Raw genomic sequence first — 11,813 nt, forward strand, 5'->3', positions numbered from 1 at the left:
AAAAAAAAAAAAAAAAAAATAGGTAAACAAAAGTTTTAAATCTAAATTTATATAGAAGCAAAAGCCACCATCTCTCCAATGACCACTAAAGATTGGATTCAGAATGAAACAATATCTTGACGACTCTCTTATTAAAAAGTCCAGCTTTAAATAAAAAATAAACTGAAAGGAAGCCTTTTTTGGGGGGGTGGGGGGTATTTTTGTTTGATTGGCAGGTGGGCGGACCCGTTGATGGACTTAATGATGGCATAATCTCCACTGAGTTAAGTGAAGTAAAATACTTCTGGTTTGGTTTTCAGAAGCTCATGCATGACTCTTGCTGATCTGGTGGATATATGTCTATGGTTAACACATAGGACAAGACAGCTATTTGTAGAATTCCACTTTTACCTAAAATTAAAGGTGCCTCACAACTGATTGAGGGTAGTTTTGGTATTAAACTTTGACGGTTATATTCTATAAAAGGAACCCTATATATGGCTGTCATAGATCTAGAATTCAACCATGGCGGTCAAAAAAAGCCTGATTGAAAGTATGTTTGTCTTTAAAGCTGAATTAAGGGAAAAAAAGGGGCGCAAACAAACCACACAGCCAGAAGGCCAAGAAAGAGCATGGAATAGATTTATGGATCAAGTTAAAGAGGACATGAGGAATAAAATGCAGGTTAAATATAGATCGAGATGATTTGCTGTGGTGACCCCTGAAGGAAGCAGACAAATGGAAAAAGAAAGCAGAGGGAAGCCGGTCTATATTTCTCGAAAGATTTATTCCAACAGGACACATGGGCCAATGCGATGTGAGTGCCTATAGACATTTCAGTAAGTCAGTCAAAACTTTATTACACAGCAGTTAAGTCTGATCCCTCCAACCCTACAAAACAAAGAAAACCTGTTGAGAAATTTTGAGTGCAGTCAGATCCCCCAGTCTGCTTTTTTAATCTATAAAAAGCCCTTATATAAGCTGAGTCGTCAACAAATTTCACAGCAGACAAATGGTACAGCATACATATAGTATAACATAGCAATTCAAAGCAGCCTATTGCCGCCAGTTATAAATTATCATGAAACAATACATGAATTTTTATTTTCAATTTTTTGCAAGTGCAAAAGCTGTACAGGAAACCGTCCAGTCCCTCCTCAGTTTTCAGCTAACGTGTCGGCAAACACTGGAATACAATGCAATATATTTCACCAATAAATACGTGAGTGCATACAAATGTTAAGTGGGAAGATCACAAGCCTCATATATATGATGAAATTCAAAAGACCCTCGATGATCTTTGGAGTTGAAGGATGTGCAGCCATGAGTCAAAAATCTGGAAGCACTTTTTTTTTTTTTTAAATTTTCTGTCGGTCAAATAAGCTTTTTTTTCTTTCGTAAATGTTTTTGACAAGCATTGAAAAACACCGTACAAAAACTGACAGAAGACAAAGAATACATTTACCATAATCTATATATTGCTAAGGATTGTGAAAGCTCAAGTATGTCTACCCGGTTGCATTCAGATAACCTTCGGTAGAATACTTGCATCGTGGATTTTTTTTCTTTTTCTTTTTTACAAACAGTCAGTTTGCTCTGAGAGAAGTGGGCGGAGCCATAGTCTGTTGGTCACCAGGAGAGATTAAGTGGCGATGTGACAGGTGGACTCTCCTGATTCAAGGCTTTTGGTCCTGTTTGAGGCCACACAGCAGTGGCTTTCATAGGCTACAACTTTTGCCTCTGGGTACTCCTCCTAAATGCGTGCACGTGTTCAAGCAGTGTCCAAAACAGAGGCAAAAGTCTCATAGAATCAACTCCACCTGCAGTTTGCTTTAAATTCAGTCTTTGAAAGCCAAGAAATCCCTTGGTTCTTCTTGAACGAGGGAAAATAATCATAAAAAGTCTCCCTACAACATCAGTGTTTCTTTGAAACGCGCCCCCCAACCTGCAAGAAAGTCTCTGTCGGAATCTTCAGAAATCCAGAGGGCTGCCCGCCCCTCGGCTTTGTTTGTGCAGATGACTTTGCTCCTTAACTGTAAATCCCGATGGCGATTCGGTCAAAGTCATCCCCCTTTTTGATGTCAGTTCTTGCATCAGAACCTGTGAGGTCTGCAGTTGTGAAAAAGAGAACAGAAGAGTCCAGCTTTCAGCGAGAAATGGCTCCCATCAGAGGGACTCGTCCGAAAGCTGGATGTTCAAATACATCAAAGAGATAAAACCTGAATGGATGCATTCGGCTTGCACGAACAAATCAGAATGAAAAACAACCATTGTGATATCAAGCGTGTCCATGCAAGCCCCAGACTTTTTTTCTTTGTCTTCTCCCTCTTTAGAAGCCCTCTCATCAGTTTCAGCCCCATTGAACTCTGGGAAACCAATGGAAGTTTATTGCTTTTTTACTTGTAGTTTGTTTATTGTTTTAAAGTACCACTTTGATCCGCTTTAAAAGTGTTCCCAGTGGTCTTTTTATTATGATTATCTTAGCCAAAATCTAAAAACCTGTCATTTTCCAGGACATAGTTTCTGCAGAGCGGCAGGAGTTTAATAGAAATTCACCTTAACATTGTGGGCGGGACCATTGGCACAGAGCCAGAACCAAGAGCTATATGTTTACATCTCTCCTGCTAGCTTACAGCCCCTCAAGCAAGACTGTTAGCCCGCCTCTACTTCCCATCACCCATCTGTTTATAGTCACTAACATTACCAGTCCCACGAAAATGGTGGGAAATATTGGAACTATCCAAGCATACAGTTTTGAGTAGGGGTGCAGGGAAAAATCAATTTGGCGATATATCAAGATATTCTGTTTGGCGATTCTTGTATAGATTCAAAATATTTAATTAATTATTTATGAGTAAACATAGTTCATCATCTTACTTTTGTTTTTCCACCTAAACTCTGAACTGTTAGTGGGCTGCACACCGAGTCTCTTGAGCAGCTCTACACGACAACCAAAAAAACAACAAGATCTCGCAAGAACCAGTTTGTTTTAAGTTTTCAGTCAGCCTTTCCTTTTTTTGTTGTTATGAGACATGTACTACTTAGTTTTTACTTGGGATAGGTACCGAACTGAAACTCTGCGCCACATTACTGCCAGTATCCTATTAAAACGCGGGTTCTGGTGCTTCGTAGCCTCTGACAAAATACTGTCGGTATAGCAAGTGAAATTCCGGCTGAACTTCATAGCAATAGATTGTAGTTCAGTGACCTGATGGATCAAAGTGATGTCTACAACACTCTAAAAAAATACCATTGTTGTGTTAACGAACAGTGAAATACATGTTTACTTTGGGATATATCACAATACGTATCGTATCATGAGATGCATATCGCGATACGTATCACATCGTCAGTCTCTTGACAAAACACATGCCTAGTTTTGAGCCAGCTCAGACGGGTAAGCCAAATGTACATGGATTTATTTGTTTGAGAGTGGATGCATGAGAATGGGGCGGAGCTTGTTGCCCACCCATAATATTTGTGATGTCACAACTACAATTTTCCATGTGGTCTGGAATCACAACAATTTGAATAAAGAAATACTCCAAATTTTCCTTGATAATGTCCTCTATCATGAGAAAAATGCCACGAGAACATGTTAAAGGGTCACCAAACAGGGAAGTTGGAGTCTGACTCCGCCCACAGCCGAAACTAAAAAATCCAGTCAGAGGGAGGGGCTGGGGAACAGGAGTGTTATCATTACTGGAGCTGCAGATCATGATGTGGGAATTCTGAAATGACGTAAGACTTGACCAGTCACGAAATTAAACTGTAATACCCCAATTCAACCTGTAGGGGGCAGCACACAGACGGGTTTTGACCATATTTTCAATAATTAAACAAGTTTATTTTAATTTGTCAAAAATTGGGCAATGACCAACAGACAGCACTTTTAAAGCCACATTTATAGAGGTCAACAGATAAAAAAAAGTTGATTTCGGTTTCATTATCCTTAAAACAGCTAAAAAATGACTTAATCGGAGTGAGTTTCTAAAACATTTACTATTTGAGAATCAGCTGAATAGGAGAGCCTGATGGGGATTTTAGAGGCCCAAAGAATACAAAGTGACCCACCAAAGGTGGAAAAAAAAATCACTGCGACAGAAGAGGAGGACCCTGCCGCAGCCTTAAAAACCACGCAGTGGAACAACAAGCACGAATGCGCCTGATGCATATTCATACCTGGCATATCCCAGCTCTCCAGTCCCACTCCAAACCCCCGCCTGACAGGTTTCTCCACATTCTGGAGAGGGGAAAAGCCAGCGCAGCATGACAATCAAGCGTTATATTCCCTAATTTATTCACACTTGTTAAAGTTTTACTCCATTCTGTTCCGTCGCAGCTTCATTAAAGTTAGATGCAGACTTTTTTACTTTCTTATCTTAGACGAAAAAAAGAAAGAGTCACGTTTAAGGCTAACTTCGATATAGTCTCTATCAGATATGAAAAATGTTGAGCAAAAAGCATGCGTCTGTCCGCATGCAGGAATGTAATTATGCTTGTGTGTAAAGAGTGCAGCAGAGAGTAAATCCGTCGACTGCCATGCTTTCCCTGACTCTGTCATTAATTATAGCTCCCTCCTAAGACGCTCTTACTCGCACACTAGGACGACACGCAGAGGCTTTCATGGTTTAGAACAGCTCGGAGCTTTGGGTCACAAATATCAGACGGGTGCTCGGAGGCCTCGGTTCACCCTTTCACGGATGTGGGGCTGGGGGATCAGCTGGTGAACGAACGTCTAGAAGAAATATTAAAAATAAGTGAGCTGGAGGGGAAAGAAGGATTGACAGGAGGAGAATGGAGATGGAAAAAATGGGGCTAAATCGCTGGTGACTTTTGGTGAAGTGGTGTAGCTTGACGCGGTTCCCCTCACCGATGTGTCGGGCTAAAGCACTGCGGCATATCTGCTGACCTCATGATAGCAAATGAAGGTGAATTCAATCAGAAACACATTAACTGCTACAATTTCATGAACGATCAGATTAACAGTCACTGCTTCTATTTTAATTCCTAATAAAAGTTAAGACTTATTATTTCATGAACCAAATTCTAATCCAGATTAAGACAAAACTCATGTTAAAATAAAGATATTAATCTAAGGGATATTTTTGATCATTGCAACAATTCCTAAAAAATATTCAAAATCCAGATTAAAATTATAGTTTATGAATGACTTCTTCTGTACTGAGAAATATCAAAAGAAGTTAAGAATTTGGCAAAAAAAAATCTGTTTGTTAGGGATAAAAAATGAAAATCACTAATTAAAAAAAACCCAATAAAAATACTGCATTGACTCATGAATGCAACTTACATGTTTTAAAAAAATAATTCCTTAAAAGAGTTTGGAAAATGTATGCCTGTGAGTTTATAAAGATGTTCATTTAGTCAGCAATGTATGTTTAGGTCAACCGAGCATTAGCATTAGCTGCCCTATGGGAAATCCCATAATACCTTAGCATCAAGCTAGCAGACTTTAGCATTATGCGTTAGATCGATCTCTACTTTTATGGATCAATTATTGATCTATTAAGCTTAGATTGATTCATCGATTTTTTAAATCCACCCTTAGGGTTTATGTGTTTCACACACTTCTCCTAAAGAATCTAAGATTTCATACAATTGATTTATAAGAAGGAAGGAGCCCCAAAGAGGGTCATTATGACCTTCAGAATATGGATCTACAGGGAAACATGCCAAATGATCTCATGGTGTAGTTTTTACAACTACAAATATTTAAATTTGATTCTACTGGGAATCAAAATGAGAAAAGTAAAAAAAAGGTTTATAAATGGCTTAAGAGTGATTTATTTATGGATATTTAAATTATTAATTGAATGTAAAATATTCAAATGTAAGTTTTTAATTTGTACTTTGAAAGCTGAAATGCGGAAGAATTTATTTCATTAATAGATTTAATTTTGCTGTCTGCATGTTTAATCAATGAATAATAAACAAAGTATTTCTTAAAAAAAATGTTTTCTTGTTTTTTGTTTTTATTTCTATAGATTTTGTGTCACGTCTTTTTCCATGCTGCCACTACAACAGGCCATAATATCATTAAATCATATCATATCATTAAATAGGGATCATCACAGAAACAGCTCCAAAAAATCAACTTCTAACCAGGAACTAGGAAAGGCTGCTTGTTGTTGGCTCCGCCCACTCACTATGAAGTGAGATTAGTCATTTGTGTGGGAACAGTGTTATTGCAGAAATGAGAAATATAAAGTAAAAGAACTAAACGATTAAAGCAAAATACATGTTTATTTGAGAGAATAATATTTCTTGTTGCATTTAACCCTTAACACCATAGCTCCAGTGTTTATGTTCTTTAATTTACTGTAATTTTTAAATTGTTAACACGATTAACATAGTCTACTGCGATTATGTTGATCATGTTAACAATTAAAAAATGACAGTATGTTAAATATTTTATGTTTAAGCGTCACCGATGACGCCTCAGGTGTTAAAGGCTTAAAAAAAAGGTTATTTGTGTTTTCAATGTATTTATTGTTGTTTTTAATCCAATTGCTGCACATTTTGAAACAAATGTTGACTTTTTTTTAAATTGTACTTATTCACTTGAAAAAAATAACTGTGTAGAAATTTATTGTGATTGGTGTATTCCTGCAGAGTTATGCTACATTTCCTTTTGTTAGCTGTGTGCGCCCAATTCACGGATCACATGAGTGCTCTTTTTAAGTGCTGGCAGTCCTTCACTTGTCGTGCCAAAGCGTTAAATTAAGAGTAAGTAAAGCAAAGTGCAAGGCAAGCAGCAGCAGCAGCAGCAGCTCCAGACGCATGAATCAAACGGTTGTATTTGGGAACAGGCATACTGGGAAAATGCTTCCCCACAACAGGAGAGACTCCACGGATGGTTTGATTAGCCTGGTAAATGCGTGGAGCTGAAAATAACTAAGTAGATCTCAGAGGACGATCCATATTCATGCATCAGATGTGCAGCTGACAGTTGCTTGACGTATTTGCGGACTTTGTGATGCTCTTTGGGGATATTAGGGCTGTTCTTGGCATCAGAGTTCCCCCCTTCGAAACTTGTAGAGCAGTAGAAGAGACAGATCAACAAGCCCAACTAACACCAAGACGGATTGCATGTTCATTTTTCTAGTCTTAAAGAATTAGTTTGCTGGAACAAGCGTGCGTGTTTATCTATCTCTGACAAGATGGGAGACGCGTGGGGTTGCCGGTGGCCTCTGACAGCGCCCGGGACCCTCTGAAGTTTCTGACAAGCGCGCAGTTGTGTGTGCAGATGTGATTATGTGTGTGTTTTTGTTCCCATCCGTCTTATCACATTTGCCTCTGGAATAAAGCGAGGCCTTCCCACACTGCCTTTTTTCTTCTCTGGTATGAATTGCCGGGCTGATATCTCTCTTTTCTAGGGGCTGGAGGGCAATGAGGGCTGACAGAACAATCCTACTGTCTGCTGATGGGAAGCCAACGTCTTAGGGGGAGTGCTTTTGCAACCAGCCTCTCAGACAGCCTCAGAGTCGGAGGTTGTGGGGTAAAAAGTACTAGTGTGTGTGCAGAATATTGTCGAGTTGCAAGAGGGCTGAGATGATTTGGAGAGGCGGACCAGCACGGCTCAGTCGTTATTTTTTAAGAAGTTCAAGAAGTCATAACGACCGGCTTATCCAATCCTTCACAGTTTTTCTGCCTGTTTCACGATTACACAATCATTACCCCCCAATTCCACAATGATGAGTAAAACGCAGAGTTACAAAACTTCAGTTACGATATTTCTTTGCATCCACAGACTGGCTTTGGATATAAACGATATCAAAGAGTTTCCCTTCAGCTCTGCTCTTTTTTTATCCACACCTTCACATTTCCCGCCTCCATGTTCACACCGTCACCTCCGTCTTGCTGTTGGTGGGCAGTCCCTTGTGCTTGGGGTGCATGTGAGGGGAGTGGCCATAGCCCAGCGGCTGCGAGAAGAGCTCGGGCAGCGTCTCGATGCTGAACTGCCGCTTGTTGGAGTAGGCCTGACGCCGGCTGTTCTGCTGGTGCAGCGGCTGGTGCTGCTGCTGCTGGATGGGGTGATGCTGTTGCCCCCCGATGCCGATGTGCGCCGCCGTCGGGTGCTGAATGTGGCTCTTGCTGGGGTCCCAGGCTTTAAAGGCCGAGCTGGACGTGAGCGGGTGGGTGTTGGTCTTGGAGATCTTGGGTTTGGGGACCTGGGAGGCGTTGATGGTGATGGCCAGAGGTGCGTGGACATCGGGAGGTGGGAGGAAGGGTTTGTCCTTTGGATGGAAGTTGACGGGTTGGAAAGTGGGTGGAGACTGGCGGTGAGTGTAATCTACCATTGGGTAGCTCTTGTAGTAGTCTCTTGCACCTGTGTCTGGATGATAAAAACAGAGAAATTGGCCACATCAATGACACACAATAAAGATGCCATAACGCATGTTTTTTTATGTCCAATCATTTGAAGGTGTCTGTGTCTTTCTGCAGATCTTAACTAAATCAGCCTGAAAAGTCTTTGAATTGATGCAATTGAATTGATTTATACATCTATTTTTAAAAACAATTTAGTATTAGATTATGAATATTTGGCCTGTTTCTACTTCTCTGAAATAAACACCTTAAGTAACATTTCAGCACACATGCAGTAACACTGTGTTAACACAGCTTTAGTAATAAAATGTAGCTTCATTTTTTGATGGTTTAACCTTAACAAGACAACTCAAATAGATGGTTGCTTGCATGAGGATGAGAATATAATACAATGAAGAACACCGTGCTGCAGCCGTGCACGAGAGCGGAATTTTGGCGTCCAAGCGCACGTGCCTGCATCTACTTCACAGTCCAATCTCGCACTGAAACTGCTGTTGCGCCGCCGTTTCACAGCCATTGCACGGCGGTACCGCCGTACCACATACAGTACCCGCAGTCTCAATTTTTGTGCAGTTCAAAAATTATTTCTGCGTGTAAGACCGGCCACATTTTGTACCGCGTGTATGCGTGTCAATTCCGCACCCACATATCGCCTCTTGCATTACCAGTCCGTTCCTAACAGCGTCTGTAACCTGGGGATGAAACTTTTTCCGTGCTCCAGCTGTGATATGGCTGTGAAAGCCAGTGGGACCGTGGCTTAAGGAAGTCTCAAAAATATCTCAAAACCTTCTTAGATGTTCTCAGTTTCCTTGAAACACAAAGTCTTGTTTTTCAGATTTTTTTTACATGTTCAAAACAAAAGTTTAAATTCTTTTATCTAGGAAAATCAAAAAGTGCTGTAGAAATTCATCCAAGTGTAAACATCTGTGAGTCAAACAGAGATTTCTAGGGTTCCCTTGAAAAAGAGACTTTAAAAGTGGGGTCATCTGGACCCCACAAGACAGTGCGCTGAACATTTTTTTAACATTGATTTTTGAGTTTCACTAATGTCCATGGCAGACATAAAATCCTGTCCCCCTTTGCCCACATTTGTCATGGCAGGAATCACACATCAATATGTGGTTGGAGTCATCTGGACCCTAAAGAGAGAGGAAGGGTTAAATCCCAATGGGACCCCCGTCCCCTCTCCCCGGTTAAATAAAGGTTAAAGAGATAGAGGGACTCTGGAATGTCATGGTGAAAACGATTTTTAAAAATATGGAAATAAAAAACAATATAAAATGATGGATCTGAGTTGGAATCATCTGAGAATGAAAGGGAGCCTAAAACAAAGCCCTGTGGCTTAGCTTGCTGTAGGGCCACACCCCTAAAACTGCGGCAGGCTCAGGAGTGTCTGTCAATCAAATGCATCAAATGTTAAACGTGAGACTACATACTATTATCAAGGCATCTGATTGGCCGGTTTATAACTTGACTAACTTGCACCACAGGAAGAACTGACTAAGTAATAACTGTTTACTTCTCTATAGGTCACTATGGGACTTTGGCTTCTTGGAGCCAGTGCGCTCTGGAACTTGATAGAGGAAGGGGTCACTCAGTCCAGTTCTCTTGAACAGTCAATGGTCCCAGACATACATGGAAAAAAACTGCAAATCCAAATTCATAGTTGGGTCAATACTGTTGCAAATTTTATGACTTTCTATGTCGATGATGTAAGATTTACATTGATCTATTATATTCAAAGGTTCTACTTATATTATTAAATAATGTTTTCTCTACATAGTATAGTGCAGCTGACAGAAAAATTGGTATAAAACTTTGGACCATGCTGGAAAATCTGGGACAGCACAGGCGCAATGAATTAAACACAGCGTTCCTTGTAGCAACAACTGCTGTTGCTGTCCATTGAAGTGTTTTCACAGATGTTGCCAGCAGGAGCACCTGACAGCCCCATCCTCTGTGACAGCTCCATTCACCATCTTCTCCACTTTAAAGCCTCTGTTCTTCCTTTAGTCCCCGCTCTGCTTTCGGCTCTTTGTTTCATTTAGTTCCTTCTTCTCCACAACATCAGCTTTTTTGCTGAAGTCTCTGCAAGTTTCAGCAGTTTTTGCAAAGCTCCTGGGTCCAATTTTCCCCTTTGCATTTGGGCTTTAGACAAGGAGTCTGACAACATGCTTTATTCCATTTAGCTCACCTTGAATGCTGTTTAATATTGTGAGAAAAGGAAGTCAGAGGCCGGCGGATCTGTGAAATGCTTCTGATATTTCTGTTGATTTTTTCCATTTTGATGGTTTGCGTTGAAATGTTTGGCTCATATAAAATAGTCTCAAACTAAATTAGTCTAAAAACATTTCACTTTGCCTTGTAAACTGAGGTCTAAAAATCCCCATGGTGTCACAACATACTTTTCTGTAAGCATACACGACCTTACCCAAAGGCGGGATACTCTCGAACGCCGTCAGTGTTGCTCTAAAGCTTTTATGTGTTTATGATCATAGAAAATGTTGTAACTGTAGGCAAGTTTTTCATGAGTGTCATGTCACATTAGACACTCTTCCTGTCAGACTCTAGTCTAGGAGTCCCATGTACTGCATTTTAAAAGTGTTTTTTTTTACAAGTTCTCAACAAATATTTGGACTCATACAATTATGAGGTAAGATAACTGTCAAAATGGAACGTATGTTTATAGGCAAGTGTGCAAGTTGTGCACAAATTAATACGTTGTGCACAGCTTTTTTTTTAAAATATGAAAACAAGAAATGTTTTGTTTAAGTGTCTGCAGTGAATATGATTACAGTATATGAATATGAATACCGATATTTGCAGAAACCGTTTTGTAAGTGTCTAAAATAACACCTAACGACTAGCTTTTTGTTTCTTTATAAGAAATGCACACATTTTCTCTTGCTATATAATCACATTGTATTTGACCCTTTCAACATACAGTAAGGGATCTCATAGGAACAAGTATCGCTTTAAAATTCTGAAAATATATCTGAAAACATTCAGACCATTTAGTGACTATTAGACATAACTATAAATCATAAGCTTTCCATTGCAGGGATCTATAAGTAAAAAAATATATAAAAACAGTCCCGTTATATTGCCCATCCCAAAAAATAGGATAGATCTCAACTTTATTGATGCCACTGTGGGTACATTAATTTGTTATCATAACTATGAAAAAAAATAGATAAAAAAACGACGATCTCTATCAATTTTTGTTATGGCCAAGCGACAACAGCTAATAAGATCCAGAAGTGGTGGACAATAGTCCAAAAAAGAGTAGCAGACATGACACCGCACTTACAAGGTGTTAATAAAAAAGTCCATGTATTTTTAAAAAAAGTTGATAATAGTAAAACAAGTAACAGGTAAGCTAACTTGGAGCTAAAGTAACTGGCAGCCCATTGTGGCGTCCGCTGACAAGAGAAGGCCTGTCACTAGTATCAGGTACCCAACTTTCTGTCATTTTATGATTTTTT

General features: G+C 39.7%; 1 protein-coding gene across 1 annotated transcript in view; it reads right to left on the reverse strand.

Annotated features, from left to right (window-relative positions):
• Positions 1–747: 747 nt before the first annotated feature.
• LOC112146530 (protein shisa-8) overlaps positions 748–11,813 on the reverse strand; it is a 123,639-nt gene continuing 112,573 nt past the window's right edge. Inside the window, exons 5-6 of the mRNA XM_024272399.2 lie at positions 7,816–8,335; positions 748–2,088 (exon numbers count right to left, since the gene is read on the reverse strand). Of these exons, the coding sequence (XP_024128167.1) occupies positions 7,839–8,335 (497 nt within the window). The 3' untranslated portion in view covers positions 748–2,088; positions 7,816–7,838. The remainder of the gene's footprint in view (positions 2,089–7,815; positions 8,336–11,813) is intronic.

This window comes from Oryzias melastigma, linkage group LG8, assembly GCF_002922805.2.
Source record: "Oryzias melastigma strain HK-1 linkage group LG8, ASM292280v2, whole genome shotgun sequence".
In the NCBI taxonomy this organism is placed as follows: Eukaryota; Metazoa; Chordata; class Actinopteri; order Beloniformes; family Adrianichthyidae; genus Oryzias; species Oryzias melastigma.